This window comes from Rhinolophus hipposideros (assembly GCF_964194185.1).
Source record: "Rhinolophus hipposideros genome assembly, chromosome: X".
In the NCBI taxonomy this organism is placed as follows: Eukaryota; Metazoa; Chordata; class Mammalia; order Chiroptera; family Rhinolophidae; genus Rhinolophus; species Rhinolophus hipposideros.
The window spans coordinates 106857029-106880170 of record NC_138046.1 but is presented as its reverse complement, the minus strand read 5'-3'; the positions used below and the strand labels follow the sequence as shown (position 1 = coordinate 106880170).

The 23142-nt window shown below is 42.1% G+C and overlaps 1 protein-coding gene across 1 annotated transcript in view; it reads left to right on the top strand.

Annotated features, from left to right (window-relative positions):
• Positions 1–7619, top strand: part of LOC308495140 (melanoma-associated antigen B10-like) — a gene marked incomplete at both ends in the record, with an annotated part of 13575 nt that extends 5956 nt beyond the window's left edge. Inside the window, one exon of the mRNA XM_081043067.1 lies at positions 7107–7619. Within this exon, the coding sequence (XP_080899193.1) occupies positions 7107–7619 (513 nt within the window). The remainder of the gene's footprint in view (positions 1–7106) is intronic.
• Between the last annotated feature and the right edge of the window lie 15523 nt (positions 7620–23142).

Sequence of the window (23142 nt, the reverse complement as noted above, 5' to 3'; positions counted from 1 at the left end):
ACCCACAAAGTGCTGTTATTGATGGAATCTGGGAGAGCTACATCTCTTCACTACTCTGGGGTTCTGTGTATCCTTGCCACAGTACCAGGCCTGAGAGCTGTCTTGATGCCAGATGGAGAAGGCTCGTTCCTCCCCTGTGCATGTGACCCTCCTGGCGCTGAAGTTGAGGCTGTGCAAGTGGGTCGATGGGTTGGTGACTTGGGTGACAGTTAAAATAGGGCAAGTATTACCAATGAGTAGTGGAAGGGGGTGTGCAGCTGCAAGGAGGGGGAAATTGGAGGGGAAATTCCCTAAGGCTAATTACCTCAGTGACTCTGGGAATAAAAGACTGAGTGAAGATATGTTTTAAAAAACAATTCAGGTGTTATTCCCAGCTCAGATTATCTCCCATGGTTCCTGACTCCTTTGCCTAGCAGAGGGCAGATATACCTTGGTTGTGTTTGGTGGTCCATGCTGCTACCAGATACTGACTGGAATAGGGGGCTGGCCTCCAGTGCACACATTTACAGGGTGAAAGGAGAACCACTGTAGTGGCTGTAGTTCCTTGTTAAATTGCCTGGGGGTGACAGGTATACGTTGCGTCCAAAGCTCTACCTTTTTTATTATAACTCCAACTTGATTGAATTAAAATTAAAAAGAATTCTATCTTCAGTAGGCCTAATGCTTGAATAAATCAGATGTCTAATCAATAAATTATTTACATGCTCAGAATTTCAGGTTTCTGTATGCTAGTGTAGCTTGGTCTTATTCCTTACTGTAAGAAAGCTTAATAGCAATGTGATTTAAAGTTTTGTTTGTTTTGTTACTTTTTTAAGAGGAAGATGTGAGTGATATAATTCATGGGTACTTTTAGAACATTGTAAATAATCCCATTGACTTTCTTTTTCTTTGTTTTTCCAAATATTTCTTGTTCTTTGTTTTTATTTAACTCAAAGTGGCTAATAACAAAAACATTTTTTTTTCATAAATTTATTTATTTATTAGTTTCAGGTGTACAAAACAAGGTAAACAAAAACATTTTTAAAAAAGTCTCCAACACAACTATTCAGTTATTTTTGGTTGATGACACTTGATTATTTTGTTCTTGCTAGTTTCCAACGTGTAGTAACATATCTATCATAAATATATCTCTAAAAGTTTGTAGCAGGGTTTAAACTTGTAGATGTATATCCTAATCAAATAACATGATTCAGTAGTTTTGAATCTAAATATTCTTCTCCCACACAGAAGCTTATTAAAACTAATAACCGTAAATTTTCGAGCTGTAAATTAGTTTTCAATGAAATGCCCCAAAATAGCACATACATACAGGTTGCGTATATGCTTGTAACCTTTACTATTCAAAATATGAATGTCTATAAGACGTACAGTGGAGTCATATCATAAACTCATTTAACTTACATTAATTCAATATACGAGGTCAGTGAAAAGGAAACAATAAGGAAAATAACAGTAAATTCCATGGCAATACCAACTATTCAATGAATGGACACCCTTGAGTAAACCAAGCTGAGTGTTGTCAATGTGGGGTTCCCTCAGTCACTGTCAGTTCACATTCTGTCTTTCAGGGGGCAAGCATCTTGCAGAGGTAAGTGTGATTCTAGTGTTTAAAGGTATGTGTTTTTTGTATAAACACCAACAACTTCAATTGATCTTCAACTGAAGAAACAGTCATTTCTTCCAACAGTGGAGGAAAAACTGGCTGTGGTAGACGGACAAAGGACAGATTTTCAAACTGGAGCCTTTCTAAAGGGCTTCAAGGATAATATTAATACCCTGCTTTATCTAATGTACTGACATTAAAAGGTAACTTCTGGGTATGGTGCAACTCTACTATAATGTTAAAATGCCAAGGTTTAAAAAGTGCCCCAATATTGTCAGCATTAATTTAATTTCCAGTTTAGTTCCTTCCTCACATTTTGCAGAGTATGTTTCTGTGATAGTCTGCTGGTGCCAGCACTTCAGAATGGATCTATCACTGGTTGAAAAACATCTCGTAATGAAAAGATTAGTGTGTCACAAAATCTGAACAAAAAAGCTACCAAATTTTATCAAGAGCTAAAAAAAAAAAAAAAAAAAGCTACTAAGTTGATCAGTCTCAGTATGATTGTATGATTCAGGATAAGATTTTCAATTACCGTGTTTCCCCCAAAATAAAGACAGGGTCTTATATTAATTTTTGCTCCAAAAGACACATTAGGGCTTATGTTCAGGGGACGTCATCCTGAAAAATCATGCTTTAGGACTTATTTTCCAGGTAGGTCTTATTTTCGGGGAAACACTGTAGCAAATGTTGCAAGTGAAGCCGAGAGTCTGTTTTTGTCATGCTAGGTGCTTGAGGGGTCTTCTATAGCTTCCTTTGCATAGGTTTCTAAATGGGTAGCTATAGTATACTTCTTAAACCCTTGGCCTTAACCTCATCAGCACCCTGGTTTAGTTTCTATTTTTAAAAGCACCATTCTAATGGACATGTTCCTGCCCTGAATTAAGCTGGGGCTGTGAATTTTACCACTAGCTAGAGCTGTTATGTCATAGATTGTAGGTTAATTCCGTAGATAACGATTTTCTTCACTACAACTTTGAAACTTGCTTCAGGTACTTCTGGCCATGTAGGATTTCCTCCTGGGCTGTAGATGAGGGTGAAATATCCCATGCAGAACTTCAATAACCACATTTGGAAAATCACTGACTGCAGGCAAGACATATGGAATCCTAAGGAACAGCAGCATTGTGTGATGGGACAGTTTGCTTGACTCTTCAGATTTTGTCTCATCAAAAGATCCACAACTCTTTCTTATGGCTGAGTAACATGCCATTGTATATATGTAGCACATCTTCTTTACCCAGTCGTCTATTGATTGGCACCTGGGTTGCTTCCATATCTTCGCTATTGTAACTAGTGTACAGCATAGAGAATATAGTCTACAATGTTGCAACAACTATGTATAGTGGCAGATGGGTATTAGAGTACCTGGGGGGCATCACGGAATAAATTACCTAAATGTGTAACCACTATGCTGTACACCTAACACTAATATAAAATAACATTAAATTGTACTGTAACTGAAAAAATAATTAAAAAATACATAATACACACACAGACACCAGGGGTGCCAAAAAAAACATATACCAGTGGACACTTTGGTCAGTGTCGCTCAAGCAGTAGTTTGCCGTCATCAGAAGTGTGTGGACGCTGATGGTAACCACTTTGAGCACCTCTTGTCATTGCAGAAGTCAAATGTGACTTGTATTCATTTTTTGCTATCAGTATTATATTGAGTATTACAATTTTAATACAGTTTTCCTTTCTTATATGGTGTGTACATGTTTTCGGCATCCTCTGTGTGTACATATACACACTATATATTATGTATATATATGAATTAATTCTACCAAGGAGTAAATGGATAACCTGAGTAAAACAAACAAACAAACAAACAGAAAGATCAAGAAACAGTTGTGGAAACGGTTTTGAAACAGTTCTCCAGTTTCTAAAATGACAGCCATGTATTCCCAGTCCAAGTCACTCTCCTCCTCGCCGAAAGACAGCACGTAGATGTGCATGGCTGCGGCAGCCTAGCAGCGAAGGATAAGAGGGGGTGGGCTCACAGCCTCCCCTCTCCCCATCAGCCCCCAACTGGGCTGCAGGGGGCAGGCAGGGGGGTCTTGACTGCTTCCGCAGGTCCCAGAGGCAGGACCCAGAGGCTATGCCTTTAGGTGGCTGCGGACCCCGCCATTCTGCAGGGCTCTGGGCAGGCCCGGACAGAGGCGACAGAGCCTGCAACGGGAGCGGAGGGCAGGAAGCCTGCCATTATTTTCTAAGTAAAGAATTCCCAAATACTTTGAAAATGTACAATATTCCTTAAAAAAATAAAAAATAGTATGTCTATTCTGTGCTAGTCGTTCCAAAGTCACTGCAGGATGTGTTGTAAATATAGTAAAATCTAAAACTTTGAGGACAATGGACGGCCAGGAAATGGAAGACTCCCAGGCCCTCACAGGAGGTCAGGTGAAGAATCTGAGTGAAGTCAGGGGGCATCTGGAGTTTAGGGAAGGTCCTTGATGGAGTTGGAGGGGACCCCCATACCAGAAGAGGGTGGACCCCACAGAGTTTCGCCCCTGCTTTCAGTCCTGGCAGCCTCTGTGGACGGACTGCCTAAAGTAGTGCCCTCTGAGTTTCCTGTCTGCGGAGTCAGGCTTTTGAGGGCTTTGAGTCTGGGTGCAGGCCTCACAGCCGCAGGGAATTCGGTTCCAGGCACTCATTTCAGGTGCCCCACAGAGCAGATGGGCAGCACAGGGACCTGCTCCTAAGTTTTGGGAGGCCCCAGTACAGCTGTAAGGCTCAGGTGCCTGTTACTCTGACCCTCTGGAAACTGCAGAGTGACATGGAGAGGGCCCTGGTTTGCGGAAAAATAGCCCAGAGTTTAAAAACAAAACAAAACAAAGCAAAGCAAAGCAAAACAAAACAAGATCCTCTGTGAGTTCCAAGGCAAGTCCCCTGCCCCAGACCAAGGTCAACCCCACAGACCCCAACTCCTGTGAAAGCCCTGACAGAACACAAGCAGGTATCGTCTGGTGTAGCCATTTCGAGAACTTTCTAAATTCCCCCAGGGGACTGATGGGGAGGAGGGCATCGTAGCAAGGTGTGAGCTTCAGACTAGAAGAAAGACGGCTCCCTAGACCCTAACGGGTGTAAAGGTGATGACCCTGAGCGAGGTCTGTGGCAACCACGCACCCCTGACCATACGGGGCTCCACAGAGCCCCGCCCCTGCTGCGCATCCTCAGAGACCCCACGTAGCGCTTTAACGGTGTGACGCACCCCAACACCCTGCCTTGCGTCTCTGTCTCCAGGGTCGGAAGGGAGTCGCGGCCGTAGCGTGAGCTGGGTGGCATAAGGCTAGGTGGACAAGAGAGCTCCAGCCCCGACTGGAATTAAGGTGAAGACCCTTAGTTAGTTGTGCGGGGACTGGGCGGCCCACATTAGAGAGGTTCCTGGACTTCTACGCCCGCTCTCAGGCCAGGGAACCCAGACGGTAATCGTCCGACATCGCGACATCCAAGGACTTTCTAAATTTCCCCCGAGAGGACTGGTGGTGGTGGTGGGGTGGTGGTGGGGGGGCAGTGAGGGCATCAGACCCGGGTGTCAGCTTCCGACCAGAAGAGACACGGTCCTGGGCCCTAAGGGGAAGTCCACGCAAGAACCCTGAGTGAGGCCTGAGCGAACCACCCATCCCCGAACATACGGGGCATAGGCCCTGAACATACGGGGCATTAGAGCCCCGCGCATGGCTTGGCTTAGAGAAGCCGAACGTTAGGCTGGATTGATGTCAAGCACCCTGACTTCTCTTTCTGGTTCTCAGGGGAACTGGGTACCGCGGAATTGGAGGACGAAGGTGTCAGGTCAGGAGACGGAGAAGCTCCCGGGCCTTGCTGCGCATTACACTGAGGACACTGAGTAACGTTTCAGGAAAAGACCCACTGCCAACAAAGGGGTGTCACAAAGTATCACCACTGCTGTCCATCTTGGGAGGCCTTGGGGAAGGCTTTGAGGCTGAGGCACCCCCTCACATTGTCCATGGGCAGTCTCGGGAAGATGCGGTCTGCTATAAGGGCAGCCTCATTAGATTTAGATGATAGTTTTAAAAAAAATCAAATTATCTACATTATGATTAATGACAATAAAACACGTTTTGTAAATTGGAAAAAAAAAAAACCAACTCAAACTCACTGTCATTACAGTGAGCGAACCCCAGCTTCTCTAGAATTCAGTGTGAAGACCGAGGACCCTGAGTGAGGACTGAGGGGACCATCTACTGCAGAACAGTGGGGGTCACATATAGCCCTAGTCCTGAGGGTACCTCCACGCCTGTGAGAAATGGCTCCAGGGCAGACATGTTACAGGCCTCCCTAACTTCCTCCTCAGCACTTTCAGGGATTGGAGGGCTTTTCTCTGCGGGTCTAAACCTTAGGTCAGCAGAGGGAGGAGTCCCGGGCCCTGCCAGAAATAAAAGTGAGGCCACTGAGTGAGGACTGACACCCCCTAGGTAATACCCCAGGATAGAAGGGGTCCCACACAGCTCTGCCTGTACTTTCTTCCCTGTACATCTCTGGGCAGCTGTGGGGAGATGAAGTTCCCATCTGTTCCTCCTCTGACACCTCAGAGTGATGAGGGCTTTGAAATGACGGGTCAGCTTCAGAACAGTAGAGCACAGGGACCTCAGGTGCTACCAAAAGTGAAGGGATGACCCTTAATGTGAACCGAAACACTCCGTAACTTAGAGCCATTGCTCTAAGCCCCAGTGACCCCTAAGCAGATCTGGTAGGTAGGCACGAAGGCACACAGTAGTTATTTCCACAGGGTCCTCGGGGCACAGGCAAATCACACAGTAGTAGACTTGGGAGTTCCTAGAGCAGCACGCTCAAGGAAACCTGCAGAGGTGGTCGTCAATAAAGCCAAGGCTGTGTCTCCCTGTTGAAGTGGCCCAATGATCCCATCCTCTTTCCTGCAGGTCGCTGAGTCACCTGCCCACGCTGGTGTCTGCTGCCCGTGTCGAAAGCCATCATGCCTCGACGTAAGAAGACTAAGCACCAGGCCCGTGACAAACACTACCAGGAACGAGAAGAGCCCAAGAATCCAGCAGGTGCTCAGGTCACTGCAGCAGTGGGAGGAGAGTTCCGCTCTTCCTCCTCTCCTCGTTTCAAGAGCTCATCTGCTGCTGGATCAAATGGCAATTCTCAGGGTCCTGAGAGAGCCCCATCCACTGTCACTACTGCAACAACATCGAATGAAGGTGCCAACTACAAAGTGGAGGAAAGGCCAACCTCCCCGCAGGCCCAGCCTGCCACCGGGCGTGCCACTGAGCCCTTCCACAGAGGCCCTCTAGAGGAGAAGGTGATTCTCTTGGTATATTACCTACTACACAAGTATCAAATGAAAGAGCCCATTACCAAGGCAGAAATGCTGAGAAATGTCATCCAAGCGTACAGAAATCGCTTCCTTGAGATCCTCAAGAGAGCCTCTGACCACCTGGAGATACTCTTTGGCCTTGATGTGAAGGAAATGGATCCTTACCGGCACATCTATATTCTTGTCAACAAACTGGAGCTAAGCTATGATGCAATGCCAAGTGGTGACGGAGGGGTCCCCAAGACTGGCCTGTTGATGACTGTTCTGGGTGTGATCTATACCAAGGGCAATTGTGCCACTGAGGAGCAAGTCTGGCAAATGCTGAATGTGATGGGGCTATATGAGGGGAGGCATCACTTCATTTTTGGGGATCCCAAGAAGCTTATCACCAAGGATTTGGTGGAAGAGAAGTACCTGGAGTACCGCCAAGTTCCCAACAGTGATCCTCCACACTACGAGTTCCTGTGGGGCCCAAGAGCCCACGTTGAGACCACCAAGATGAAAGTGCTGGAATTTCTGGCCAAGATCCACAATACCGTTCCGAGTGCTTTCCAACCCTGGTATGAAGAGGCTTTGAAAGATGAGGAAGAGAGAGCACGGGCCAGAGTAGCAGCCAGAGCTCGTACTGCTGCCATGGCCAGTGCGCGCTCCAAGGCCATAGCCAATGTGCGCGCCACGGCCATGGTCAGCAGCTCCTCCCACACTAAGTGAAGTCTAACACGAGTTCTTTATTGTTAGAAAGAGAAGTTCACATTCTAAGGAGTGGAGGGTTTTGGGTGGGGATGGAGACAACACAGTATATAACATTTGTTTCTGTTCTATGTGGCAACTTGGATAAGTTTAACCGTTTAATAGAAAGGTTTAGACTCAATCAAAATTTGTAAATGATAGGCTCAAGCATTTGTTGCTATGATTGAGTTTTAAGAGTAAGAGTTTTATTATTTTGTAAAACAAATTGGAAAAGTTCCATCTTATTTAGTGCTTTGGAACCAGATAACATGGCAGTAGATGAGGTTTCCTTGGAAATGTGAAACAACTCAGCAGTCTAATAGTTTGGGTTAAGAAATGGAGAAATAAATAAAAGATGAATTCTTGCTTTCATTTTTGACTTTTAGTCTGTTGTTCTGTAACGACACACATGCATACATTTAGCTCATTCGAGAATGTCAGAGAAATTATATTGTAATAAAGTAGATCTCTTTCTCGGTGCCCATTTTTTTCTCCAACAATTTGAGCATCTACACTATGCAAATCCCATGTTAATACTGGGAAAGCTAAGATGTATAAGAACCATCCCTGCCCATCAAAACGTAAAGTCTTAGAGTAGCTACGACGTAAGGAATACTGTAAGAAACCCCCTCCAACCAAAACGACATGTCAAAAGATGGTGTCAGGACTTGGGGGTGTAAGTGTGAGCAGTCAAGTGTAAATGAGGTGGCAAGGGGGTTTGAAACCTTGGAAACTGCGAGCCCTTCAGTGTGAAGTAATTTTAATTAAGCTGGGTCACACTGAACGTGTTTGAGTGGTGTGTCTCAGATTGAAAGACCGAAGCCTGGAAGGGAAAACAACTTCTAGCACTGACTTTAAGATCATGGATAAAGCAGAGAGAAATCTTCATCTGGGACAGAAATGGAAGAGGTCCTATCCTCTTTTCCCAGTGCAGGAGGACAGAGGCCACAAAATAGGTGATGTATGTGCATCTTAACAAGGGAGTGTCTGAGAAATAGGGTGACACTCAGGTAAGATGGGATGCTCAGAAGCCACTGGGCTGGCATCCTGTCCCTGCGCTGGGTGAGGCAAAGCCCAATCATTAAGTGGCCATTTTAATTAGGTATTAACTCCATTAGGTTTCACATTCCATTTTAATCTGGAATGTAATTTGGTAAACTCTAAGTTAGAACTAGATTTGTGTTAGAAGTGAAATAATTGCAAATACAAATGTTTTGGATGTTAGGGCAGATGTAAGGGAGGAATGGAAATAACTGACACAAATTCCACGAGTTCTGAGTTACGTCAAATGGGAAGATTCCCCCTCACCAACAATAAAGAACATATCCTCGAAAAAGTTACACAGCAAGTAACTTCATTTAACTCCTCAAGCAATGTATTAGCTGATTTCTCATACCATATCCTCGAGAGCTACAAATTCTCTGACATTTCCTGGATTGGAAAAAAAAAAAATCCCAGAGGGGAGATTGGTACATTTTAGGGAGAAAATCATAACAGTAATAATTGAAAATTATCAAACCCAATACATGCCAGATTCTGCCAGTGTCTTGCATAAGCCACATACATTCCAACATTGCCACTTACAAGATATATGTGAGCCAAGAGCAAAGGGACTCCTTATCAAACACATTTCACAGATGAAAATCTGAGGTTCATCGAACTTTGCAATTTTCCCGCGTTCGCCTGGCTAATAAGTGACAGACCTGGGACTAAGCCCTGTTCTTAATTCCTTTAGCATCCACACTTTTCCATTCCTCATTGCCTGAGGCCTACCGTCTCTTAATTCATTTCTCTTCTCACTACTCCACAATGTCTACCAACAAATAAAAAGAAGGAACCTGAAACCCAGTTGTATTAATAAGGTGAAAATGAGAATTAGACACCACATGGGCTGCATCTGCCTAAGGTACACCTGCCCCCATCCACAAGATTATTTTAGAGCTGACGGCCCGATGCTGGGATCATCGGACTTTCCAAATTACACCAAGTTTTACCAAGGACTTCCCCAGTCTAAATCTAGTGCCCTGTCTAAATCTGGTTCCTAACCTGATATCCAGCTCTCACCTGCTTCGTTTCATAAGTCTGCACTCTGCTCCCAGTGCAACAGACAGCCCAGAATCACCCACCTTTCCCCTGACTTAGAGCACTCCAGCTCCCTGCAGACATCCGCTACCTGTCCAGTCCCTGACCGTGGGACCCCTCTAACAACTGCCCTACTGACATGGTGGTTTTCTCTGGCAGTGAACTTGAGGTGTCAGCTCGTCTGCTCGGGGTGCTTCCACCACATTCTCCAAGGTTTTTCCCAATCGGCTTGTGAGTAGAGTCTGGTTTGGCCCAGGATCTACTGGTTCTTGTAAGATAACCCTGAAGTTAAGAGAGCAGATGAAGTTAGAAAGAAGACAATTTAACAAGCTGGCGTATTTGAGACAGTCCCCTGAATCCGGACTCTGATGAGTGAGCTTAACTGAGTGGCCAAGTACCAAAGCCTCCCTCCCAGAGAGATGAGGAAGGCCTGAGGAAAGCTCTGTGTAGCAAGGACTGGCAGAGGCTGGATTCTAACCGGCCCTGGAGTCTTTTCAGGATTTGTAGTAGTTTTCTATGGCTGCTGTAACAAATGACCACACATTTAGTGGTTTACAACAGCATATATTTATTATCTTGGTGAGTATTATTATCTACATTTCTGTAGGAGTGAGGGCTGGGATGTCTCCGCGAGATTCTGTGCTGGGATTTTCTCAGGCCCCAGTGGAGTTTTCAGCTGGCGGACTGCCGATCATAAGCTCTGGGAAGAATGTCCTTCCAAGATCACTCAGGTTGGTGGCAGAATCCAATTCTCTGTGCAAATAAGATCGAGGCCGTTTCTGTGCTGACTGGCAGCTGTAGCTGACATAGTTTCTCCTGGACTCGCTCCAGTCCTTGCAAGCAGACCCATACATTTTTATTTATTTATTTATTTATTTATTTATTTATTTATTTATTTATTAGTTTCAGGTGTACAAGACAAGGTAATACTTAGATGTTCATCATTTATATCCCTCACACTGTGAACCCCCCTCCCCCCATCCACTATCACTCCGACCTCACACTGGACCATCACATTATATATATAAAATTATAGTTGGCATTCATTAATGTTTAGCTTCTGATGTACAATGCCATGATCAGGTATCCACAGTATCCCTGAGGTGGTCTCCCAAATAGGACGCATGTCCATCGGATACCCAACAAAATCTTTACAACATTATTGAATACCTTCCCCAAATTAATTTTCAAAAAAACCCTGAGGCCATCTTGTGGTTACCAGATGCTTCCAAATCCCTTCACCTTTCCCCTTATCCCCAACATCCCCCCCACACCCATCTAACAACTCTCGGTTTTTTCTTTGTGTCCCCAAAACTGTTTCTGATTAGTTCATTCACATAGTCTTTTCTTTAGATTCCATATATAAGTGAGATCATATGGTACTTGTCTTTCTCTTTCTGACTTATTTCACTTAACATAATGTTCTCTAGATCCATCCATGTTGCTGCAAATGATAAGATTTCTTCCTTCTTTATGGCTGCGTAATACTCCATTGTATAAATGTACCACAGCTTCTTAATCCAGTCATCTACCGATGGGCATTTCGGTTGTTTCCATATCTTGGCTATTGTGTAAAGTGCTGCAATAAACATAGGAGTGCATACAAATTTTTGAATTGGAGTTTTGGATTTCTCCGGGTAGATGCCTAGGAGTAGACCCATACATTTTGAGTCAGCAATTAAGTGTTGCCTGCTTCTCACACTTGGCCCCTCTCTTCTGTCTCCAGCCACAGGAAGTTCTCTGCTTGTAAGGGCTCATGTCATTACATTGGGCCCACCCAGATAGAAAATCCAGTATATCTTTACTTTAAAGTTGCTTTCATAACCGTACTACATCTGCAAAGTACCCCTGGCCATGTAACCGAACGTATTCACAGGTTTCAGGAACAAGGTATGGGTATCTTCGTGGAGCAATTACTCAGTCTCCCACCACGGTAGAAAATGTCTTGTGGCTTCGATAAGAGAAGGAAAATACTTGACCATCAGTCTCTTGAGTCTTGCCTGCACCTGCCCCAGAGGAAAATCCAGGTTTGTCAGTGTGCCTAAAGATACCTGAAGATACAAGTGTTCAACCATGTTCTTCAGCAGACACTCACAAGTTATGATTTTGACCATGCAGCGAAAGGAAGAAGAAAATTCTCAGTGTATGAAGATATAGAGGTTATTGACAAGGTCGTGCAGAAAGGCGCTATAGGTTGAAGAAGTCTCCCTGATGAGACTTACAGTGTCCTTTAGAAAACTGGTATGATCCTGTGTTTGAAACCCTGGTCACATGGTAGCAGGCACTAGAAAATTCTGGAGTATAACAAGGCAATTTAGGCCTTCTCAGAATCTTCTCCAAGAAAGAAGAGGGCTTTTGTATAAAGAGCATAGGGGCTGCACTTTGCTGATCACCTACTGCAGAAGTGTTGATGGAGAGACTGCAGGTGCTCATCCACAGGTGACTTGCTCTCCTTCTTGGGCACATGGGGCACAGCATCCAGTCCACTTGCATTAGAAAGGGTTTGGGACAACTGTTGCCACTAAAATACGAACAGAAGCAAAGTGTGTCATTACTAGACTAAGGCATTTGCCAGTCAGTATGCCACTTCCATGCTTTCTGTTCAATTCTGCAACAAACATGGAGTGCCTTTGTGGAGATGGGCCATCACGTGATGGGAGTAGCCTGGATCCCCATGTCAGATTTAATGCGCATGAGAAACAGACTTTTATAGTGTTAGGTCATTCAGATGTCAGGCTTCTTCCATTGTATCCAATAGCAGTTGCTTTCATAAATAACACACAGCTACTATTTCTGTTGTGTGTCTTAATTAATATACTAATTCCAAAAGAAACTGTGCACATATTCTTGACGCTAAAAAATTCTAAAAATATGGAATAATCACGGATTTGGGAAAAAAAATGGCGGCGTGAGGTGAGCCTCTGTGGCGCTCCCCTGGAATTTACAACGAATCGGACAACAGTGGCTCCACAGAGGACTCCTTGCACAGCGGACGGGCAGGACAAAGGGGCCAACTACTGAATTCACCTCCAGGTGGGTGGGTCGCGCGAGCGGGGGAGGAGGGAGGGGAGAGGTGCGGAGACGGAGCCGCGCGGGCGCAGGACACGGACCTGGCTCGGTGCTCGGAGCCCGCTGCTCCCGGAGCTGCCGCCGTTGCGGGAGAGGGGAGGACTCGGACTGCTGGGGCTCCGCTTGCGGCCCACAGGGCTGAGGGGGCAGCATACAGGGCCGCTGAACCCAGCGCTCGCTCACGGCAGACCTCGGAGCGGGGACTGAGGGAAGAGGGCTGAAATCGGTGGTTTAAGCCCTCACTGCCGAGCGGAGAACGGAAGCCTTAGGCACGGAGACTAGCCGCCCCCTCCCTACCCTCCCAGAGCTCGCCCCGCCCCCACCTGCCCGGTGCTAGAAGCGATAAAGTAGCAGTGTCGGATCAAAGGACAGAATATTTGCTGCTCTGAGAACTGTGGATCGCAGACACAGATTCGCAGCTCAACTAGTTCCGGCAAAGGGGAGGGAGCTGTGAAAGCAGGACTGGATGTGGTGGTGGTCGCCGCCATTGCTCTGGGCCACCTCTCACAACTCACCCCGCCCCTGGCCCCACCTATCTGGGCGGATCCCTGCAGGAGTAAACAGAACTGCTGAAACAAACGGGCTCTGAATCTGGTGCAGAAAGAGCTTTGGAACTCCAAAAGCTCTTCGCATACCTATCAACCTGTTGCAGAAGACACTCCTGTAGATGTCTAGGAAGAGAAATAGTAAATCAGTGATTGCCATGAATAACCAAGGCAACAAGATAGCTCAGAAAGAAAGTGAAAAGTCTCCAGAAAAGGAACTTAGAGATATGGACCTTTGTGATTTAAATGACAGAGAATTCAAGATCGCAATTCTGAAAAAACTGAACGAGATGCAAGAAAACACAGAAAGGCAGTTTAATGAACTCAGAAACACAATCAAAGAACACCATGAGCATTTTACAAAAGAGATTGAAATCTTGAAAAAGAACCAAATAGAATTTCTGGAGATTAAGAACTCAATAGAAGAAATTAACAATAAAATATCCAGCTTAGGTAGTAGAGTTGACCAGATGGAGGAAAGAATCAGTGACATCGAAGATAGGAACCTGGAATTTACACAGAGGGAAGAAGAAAGAGACTTGAGACTTAAAAGAAATGAAAGAACTCTACAAGAACTTTCTGACTCCATCAGAAAGAGCAATATAAGAATAATGGGTATACCAGAAGGAGAAGAAAGAGGGAAGGGAACAGAGAATATATTCAAACAAATCGTCGATGAGAACTTCCCAAACTTGTGGACAGAACTGGATCCTCGAATCCAAGAAGCAAATAGAACACCTAATTACCTCAATCCCAACAGGCCTTCACCAAGGCACATTGTATTGAAGCTGTCTAAAATCAATGATAAAGAAAGAATCCTCAAGGCAGCCAGGGAAAAGAAGACGGTAACTTACAAAGGAAAGCCCATTAGATTATCATCAGATTTTTCAGCAGAAACTCTACAAGCTAGGAGGGAATGGAACCAAATATTCAAACTATTGAAAGAGAGAAATCATGAGCCAAGAATAATATATCCAGCAAAGATTTCCTTTAGATATGAAGGAGGAATAAAGACCTTTCCAGACATCCAGAAGCTGAGGGAATTTTCTAATACACGACCTGCACTACAAGAAATACTAAAGGAGTCTATTAGACCACCATCAACAGGGACAACTTGTGGCAACCGAAACATAAAAAGGGGGAGCGTAAAGGCCTGAACTGGAATATGGGAATAGAGAAAGTAAGCGTACTGAAGAAACTGGAATACTCTAAATATCAAACTTTCTTTTACATAAACTCAAGGGTAACCACTCAAAAAACATCCAAATCTGAAATATATACTGTAATAAAAGAAGAAACAGAGGGAAACATCATAGAATACTACCACACAGAAATAACAGACAACAACAAAAAGGCAAAGAAACAATGGAGAAACAGCCTTACCAGAAAACTAAAGACAGAATGACAGGAAATCCTCACATATCAATAATCACCCTAAATGTAAATGGACTGAACTCACCAATAAAGAGACACAGAGTAGCAGATTGGATCAAAAAACTAAACCCAACCATATGCTGCCTACAAGAGACACATCTCAGCTACAAGGACAAGCATAGACTCAAAGTGAAAGGGTGGAAATTGACACTTCAAGCAAATGGTACCCAGAAAAAATCAGGTGTAGCCATAATGATTTCCGATGAAACAGACTTCAGGGTGAAAAAGATAACAAGAGACAAAGATGGACATTTCATAATGGTAAAGGGGACTATACAACAAGAAGACATAACAGTCATCAATATTTATGCCCCCAATCAGGGAGCACCGAAATATACCAAGCAACTACTAACAGAACTAAAGGGAGAAATTGACCAAAACACAATTATACTAGGGGACTTAAATACATCATTGACAGCTATGGATAGATCATCCAAACAGAAGATAAATAACGAAATCGCAGCCCTAAATGACACATTAGATGAATTGGACATAATTGACATATATAGAGCACTTCATCCTAAAACATCAGACTATACATTCTTTTCCAGTGTACATGGAACATTCTCAAGGATAGACCATATATTGGGACACAAAATCAGCCTCAGCAAATTTAAGAAGATTGAAATCATACCAAGCATATTCTCTGATCACAAAGCTTTGAAATTGGAAATCAACTGCAAAAAGAAAGCAGGAAAAAACACAAATACATGGAGATTAAACAACATACTTTTAAAGAATGACTGGGTCAAAGAAGAAATTAGAGGAGAGCTCAAAAGATACATAGAAACAAATGACAATGAAAATACATCCTACCAAAATTTTTGGGATGCCGCGAAAGCAGTTTTAAGAGGGAAATTTATATCATTACAGGCCTATCTCAAGAAACAAGAAAAATCCCAAATAAATAACCTCATGTTACACCTTAAAAAACTAGAAAAAGAAGAACAAGCGAAACCCAAGGTCAGCAGAAGAAAGGAAATAACAAAAATCAGAGCAGAACTAAATGAAATAGAGAACAAAAAGACAATAGAAAAAATTAATGTGACAAAAAGCTGGTTCTTTGAAAAGATTAACAAAATCGACAAACCCTTGGCTAGACTCACTAAGATAAAAAGAGAGAAGACACTAATTAACAAAATCAGAAATGAAAAAGGGGAAGTTATCACGGACACCACAGAAATACAAAGGATTATCCAAGAATACTATGAAGGACTATATGCCACCAAATTTAATAACTTAGAAGAAATGGACAAGTTCTTAGAAACATATAGCCTTCCAAGGCTGAATCAGGAAGAACTGGAAAATCTTAACAGGCCGATCACCAGTAAGGAAATTGAATCAGTCATCAAAAACCTTCCCAAAATCAAAAGTCCTGGACCAGATGGCTTCACCAGTGAATTCTACCAAACCTTCAAACAGGATCTAATACCAATCCTGCTCAAACTCTTCCAAAAAATTGAAGACGAGTCAGCACTCCCTAACTCATTTTATGAGGCCAACATTACCCTGATACCAAAACCTGGTAAGGACAACACAACAAAAGAAAACTACAGACCGATATCTCTGATGAATACAGATGCTAAAATCCTAAACAAAATTCTAGCAAATCGAATACAACAATGCATTAAAAAGATTATTCATCACGACCAAGTGGGGTTCATCCCCGGGGCACAAGGATGGTTCAACATTCGCAAATCCATCAATGTGATACATCACATAAACAAAATAAAGGACAAAAATCATATGATTATATCAATTTATGCAGAAAAAGCATTTGACAAGATACAACATCCATTTATGATTAAAACACTTAATAAAATAGGTATAGAAGGAAAATACCTTAACATAATAAAGGCCATATATGACAAGCCCTCAGCTAATCTCATAATTAATGGTGAAAAACTGAAGCCCTTTGCTCTATATTCAGGAACACGACAGGGCTCTCCCCTATCACCTCTGCTTTTCAACATAGTGTTGGAAGTCCTTGCCAGAGCAATCAGGCAAGAGAAAGAAATAAAAGGCATCCAAATTGGGAATGAAGAAGTTAAATTATCACTCTTTGCAGATGACATGATGCTATGTAGAAAACGCTAAAGACTCCACGAAAAAAACTATTAGAAACAATCAACGAATACAGTAAAGTTGCTGGCTGAAAAATCAATGTACAAAAGTCTATTGCATTCCTATATACTAACAATGAAATCTCAAAAAAGAAATACAAAAAACAATTCCTTTTGCAATTGCAGCAAAAAGAATAAAATACCTAGGAATAAACTTAACCAAGGATGTGAAGGACCTATATGCTGAAAACTGGAAGACATTTTAAAGAAATTGAAGAAGACACAAAGAAATGGAAAGACATTCTGTGCTCATGGATTAGAAGAATCAACATAGTTAAAATGGCCATATTACCCAAAGCCATATACAGATTTAATGCAATCCCCACCAATATCCCAATGGCATTTTTTAAAGAAATAGAACAAAAAATCATCAGATTTGTTTGGAACCGCAAAAGACCACGAATAGCCAAAGCAATCTTAAGAAAAAAGAACCATACTGGAGGTATCCTACTCCCTGACTTTAGCTTGTACTACAGGGCTACAATAATCAAAACAGCATGGTATTGTCATTAAAACAGACACATAGACCAATGGAATAGAATTGAGAACACAGAAATAAAACCACATAAATATGGACAGATAATTTTTGACAAAGAAGCTAAAAACATACAATGGAGAAAAGACAGCCTCTTCAATAAATGGTGCTGGGAGAATTGGATAGCCACGTGCAAAAGAATGAAACTGGCCTGCTTTCTGTCACCATGTACCAACATTAATTCAAAATGGATCAAAGACTTAAGCATAAGACTTGACACAATAAACTGCATAAGAGAAAAAATAGGTACTAAACTTATGGACCTTGGGTTCAAAGAGCATTTTATTAATTTGACTCCAAAGGCAATGGAAGTAAAAACTAAAATAAACGAATGGGACTATATGAAACTTAAAAGTTTCTGCACAGCAAAAGAAACCATCGATAAAATAAGGAGGCAACCAACTGAATGGGAGAAGGTGTTTGCAAACAGTGCCTCTGATAAGGGGTAATATCCAAAATATACAGGAACTCATGAAATTCAACAACCATAAAACAAACAACCCAATTGAAAAATGGGCAGAGGACCTGAAGAGACATTTCTCCAAAGAGGACATACAAATGGCAAATAGACATATGAAAAAATGCTCAACATCACTAATCATCAGAGAAATGCAAATAAAAACCACAATGAGATATCACCTCACCCCAGTCAGAATGGCTATCATCAACAAGACAAACAGTAACAAGTGTTGGAGAGGCTGTGGAGAATAAGGAACCCTCATATTCTGTTGGTGGGATTTGCAGACAGGTGCAGCCTTTATGGAAGGCAGTGTGGAGGTTCCTCAAATATTACAAACAGAATTACCATATGTTCCAGCAATCCCTCTCCTGGGTATCTACCCCAAAAATCTGAAAACATTTATCCATAAAGACACGTGTGCTCCAATGTTCATTGCAGCTTTGTTTACGGTGGCCAAAACATGGAAACAACCAAAATGTCCTTCGATAGATGAACGGATAAAGAAGTTGTGGTGTATATACACAATGGAATACTATTTGGCGGTAAGAAAAGATGATATAGGAACATTTGTGACAATATGGATGGATCTTGAAAGTATAATGCTAAGCGAAATAAGTCAGACAGAAAAAGCAGAGAACCCAATGATTTCATTGATATGTGGTATATAAACCAAAACCAACAAAAGAACAAGACAAACAAATGAAAAACAAAAACTTAGACACGGACAATAGTTTAGTGGTTACCAGTGGGTGAGGGGGGTGTGGAGTGGGAGATGAGCGTAAGGGGGATCAAATATATGGTGATGGAAGGAGAACTCACTCTGGGTGGTGAACACACAATGGGATTTATAGATGATGCAATACAGAATTGTACACCTGAAATCTATATAATTTTACTAACAATTGTCACCCCAATGCATTTAAAAAAAAAAAAAAAAAGAACGTGTGGAATTTTGGAGGGTCCCAGACAACTTCCAGGAAAAAGCTTCTAGCATTGAAGTTGGGGCTAGATTATTACAAAATGATCTAGATACTATCCCCACTTCAGGAATTTACAGAATGGGTGGAAATAATCATTACAGATGGTGTAGCTCTTTGTTAAATTGACTGGCGCTGAAGATGATATGTGGTGTCCAACGTTCTGTATTAGTGTAGTAACTCTAATTTGATTGGATTAAAAAAAATTTTTTTAATTCTGTATCAGCTACTCTCAAGATTTTCACATGATTTGTGGCAAATTTTATTCCCTTTCAATGAATGGTGAGGTCATTATACCACAGTGTCCACCTCAGGCCAGCAAAGAGAAGGATCCCAGACCCTAACAGAAATAAAGTTGAGGAGCAGAATGAAAGTCTGGGGGAACTGCCCACAACAGAACAGAGTGCCCCACACAGCCGTGCCCCAGGTGTGAGCCTCAGGAGCCCTGGGCACAGTTGTTAAGCACAGGCAACTCTTTGCTGCACACTCTTGAGAGTGGGGTAGGGAGTGGCAATTTGGGGGTAAGCAGTTGGCCTTGGTCTAAGGCTGGCAGACTCAGTTCAGCAGAGGGAGGAGTCCCAGGATTGTGAGTCAAGTTTAGAAACCTGTGTGAGGACTGAGGGTGTTTCCTCCTCTAAAACAAAGTCGCCAGCTCAGAGCCCCACCCCTGCTCAAAGCCCTGGGAGGCCCTGTACAGGGGTCTCAAAAAGTGGCTTCTCTTTACTTCTGCCTCTGGTGTCTCAGAGCAGTGAAGGTTTTGGTATGAGTGCAGAGGCGTCTGGTCAGCGGATGGAGGAGTCCAGACCCTGCCGGGAGGTTGGGTAAAAACCCTGAGTGAGGCTTGAGGTGACCACCCACCCCAACTGGAGGATATCGCACATAGTACCACCCCTGTTTTCAGCCCTGGTAGGCCGAGGCAGGAATCAGCTGCTTTAGAATCTTCTGCATTCCCCCTGTGCGATTTGGTTTGCTGAGAGTATTGCCCCATGGTATGGGCCTCAGGCCTGCACAGGGAGGGGTCCCAGGCTCCAAGAGAAGTACAGAGCAGGAGTCTGAGTGAAGTGTGAAGGAACCACACACACTACAACAGAGAGGTCTCCATAGAGCCCTGCCCTGGCTGTCAGTTCTGGGAGGCCCCAGGCAAGGGTGGCTAAATCCAAGAAGGACGTTGGTGGATACTAGTTAAATGGACAAGTTGCTGTATTTATGTTTATTGAAAAATCTTTTCTTTTTAAATAAACTGATAAATTTAAAATAGTTTTATATTTACAGAAAAGTTGCAAAGATAGTATAGAGGGTGGTACCCTTATACCCAGCACTCACTCTCCCCTATTGTTAATGTGATACGTTTATTGCAACTATTAAACCAATATCGACATATTATTAACTAAAATCCATACTTCATTCCTATTTCCTTCATTTTTTCCCCCTAATGTCATTTTTCTGGGCCCAGGATCCCATCCACGATACCACGTTGCATTTAGTCATCATTTCTCCAAGACTCCTCTAGACTGTGACAGTTTCTCAAACTGTCCTTATTTTTGATGACCTTCACAGTTTGGGAGAGTATTGGTCAGGTGTTTTGTAGTAAGTCCCTCAACTGGGGGATGTGTTTGATTTTTTTCGCATGATCAGACTGGCACTATGGGTTCTTGGGAGGAAGGCCTCAGAGGTCAAGTGCCATTTTTATCACATTATATCAAGGGCACATGATATCAGCACGACTTATCAACTCATGATATTACCTTGATCACCTACTTAAGGTAGTATTTGTGAAGTTGTCCACTGTAAAGTAACTTTTTCCCCTACCTTTCCATGCAGTACTCTTTGGAAAGAAGTCACTATGTTCAACCCACACTTAAGGTGTGGGGAGTTATACTCCCCGTACTGAGGGTGGAGTAGCTACATAAATTATTCGGAATGCTCTATACATAACATTTGTCTATTCTCCCTGATTTATTCATTCAGTCATTTATTTATAACAGTATGGACTCATGGATATTTATTTTATACTTTGAGTCATAATCCACTATTAGGTTATTTATTTTCCTGCTCCAATTGTGCCATTGCTACTAGAGTTTGTTGCTTCTAAGCCCTCTCATAAGCTAGAACTTGGAAAATGTCTGTATATTAGCCCATGTGTGCATTATTAGCATGGGCTAATAATAATATATCTATTATTATTTCTAGACTTGTCCATCTGTATCTATATTAAGCTATACATGAGTCATACTAATGGCCCCAACTCTAATCTAGTATTGCATTATGCATTCTTGCCTTCCCCCTTTGCTTACCTCTATGAGAAAATTGGCTCCAACTATCCACCATACCTATACTTATTTATTCAATCCCAATATACATGTATATTAATTTCAGATTATTAACCCATACTCTTCTAAGAAACAACTAACTTTACCAGTTAGAAATGCAGCATCTATATACAGTTTCCTTTTGTTTCAGTCTTACAGTATCCTCTCATTTACAAAGTTACTTAGGTCAGCACCTCTTTTTCCCCATCCTCTTCACTGGTGTTATTTCATACATTTGTAATACAGCTAGATTTTTTTTCCTGTCACCATCTATATTCCATCCAGAGATACCTAGGTCTCTGAATTGATTTTTTATTTGCATACATTAAGGTTCACTCTTTGTACTCTAATGTTCTATGGGATTTGAAAAATGCATTAATGCCTCATATCCACCACTATAGTTTTATATAGGATAGTTTCACCATCCTAAAAAAAAAAACCCATGCTTCATTTTTCAACCATCCTCTCCCCTCAAAACAAACACATAAACAAAATCCATAGAAACTACTAATCTGTTTTTTTTTTTTGTCTATAGTTGTGTCTTTTCCAGAATGTCATATGGAATCACACAGTATGTAGTATTTTCAGACTGGTTTCTTTTGCTTTGCAACATGCACTTAAGATTCATCCATGTTATTTCGTGAATGGATAATTTATTACTTTTTATTGTTGAATAGTATTCCTTTGTATGTATGTACCACAGATTATTTATTCACTCACCTAATAAAGGCATCTTGGTTTTGGGTGATCATGAATAATGCTGTTATAAGCATCTATGTGAAGTTATTTGTATTGACATAAGTTTTTCATATCAGTTGAATAAATATCTGGAAGCACAGACTCTGGATCACGTGATAAAACTATGTTTAGCTTCATAAGAAACTGCCAAACTGTTCCCAAAATGGCTGCACCATTTTCATTTTTTAACATCAATGTGTGAGAGATCCAGTTGCATCCTTGCTAGTAATTGGTATTTTAGTCTTTCTAATAGGTGTGTACTAGTAACTAATTGTTTTAAGTTGCATTTCCTTAATGCACAATTATGTTGTGTATCCTTTCATATGCCTATTTGCCATCTGTATATCTTCTATTGTGAGATATTTGTTCAGATCTTTTGTCTATTTTAAAAATAGGGTCGCATATTATTTTTCTAGGGCAACTGTAATAAACACAACTTGGGTGGCTTACAACAAAAGAAATTCATCCTTTCATGATTATGGAGTTCTGAAGTCTGAAATCAAGCTTTCAGAAGGGTTCTGCAGGCTCTGAGAGAGAATCCGTTCCAGGCTTTTCTCTTACCTTCTAGTAACTACTCAACAATTCCTGGCGCCCCTTGGCTTGTAAATGCATCGCTCCAACCTCTGCTTCCACTTCTGTCTTCACATGGTCTTCCCCTCTGTATGTCTGTTGCTCAATTGTCTCTCTATCTTTCTCCTAAGACATCCGTCTTTGGATATAGGGCCCACCCTAAATCCAGGATGATTCTTAACTTGATTACATTGGCAAAGATATTTTCCAAATAAGGTCACATTCACAGGTCCCAGGGGTTAGGAAATGGACATATCTTTAAGAGACATCATCATGCAAACCACTACAGGCTGCTTGTTTTATTATTGTTGAGTTTTAAGAGCACTGTGTACATTCAGATACAAGTCCTTTATCAACTATGTAATTTGCAAATATTTTCTTTCAATTTGTGGCTTGTTTTTTTCATTCTCTTAACAGCATCTTTCATGGAGCGAAACTTTTTAATTTTAATAAAGTCCAACTTATTTTTTTTCTTTTATAGATTATGCTTTCAGTATTGTATCTAAAGCTCATACCCATATTCAAAGTCACCGATGTTCTCCTGTGTTTCCGTCTAGGAGCTACACAATTTTGCGTTTTCTATTTAGATCTGTAACCTATTTAGAGTTAATTTTTGTGTAAGGTATGAGCTTTGTGTCTAAGTTCAATTTTTTCCCCCATGTA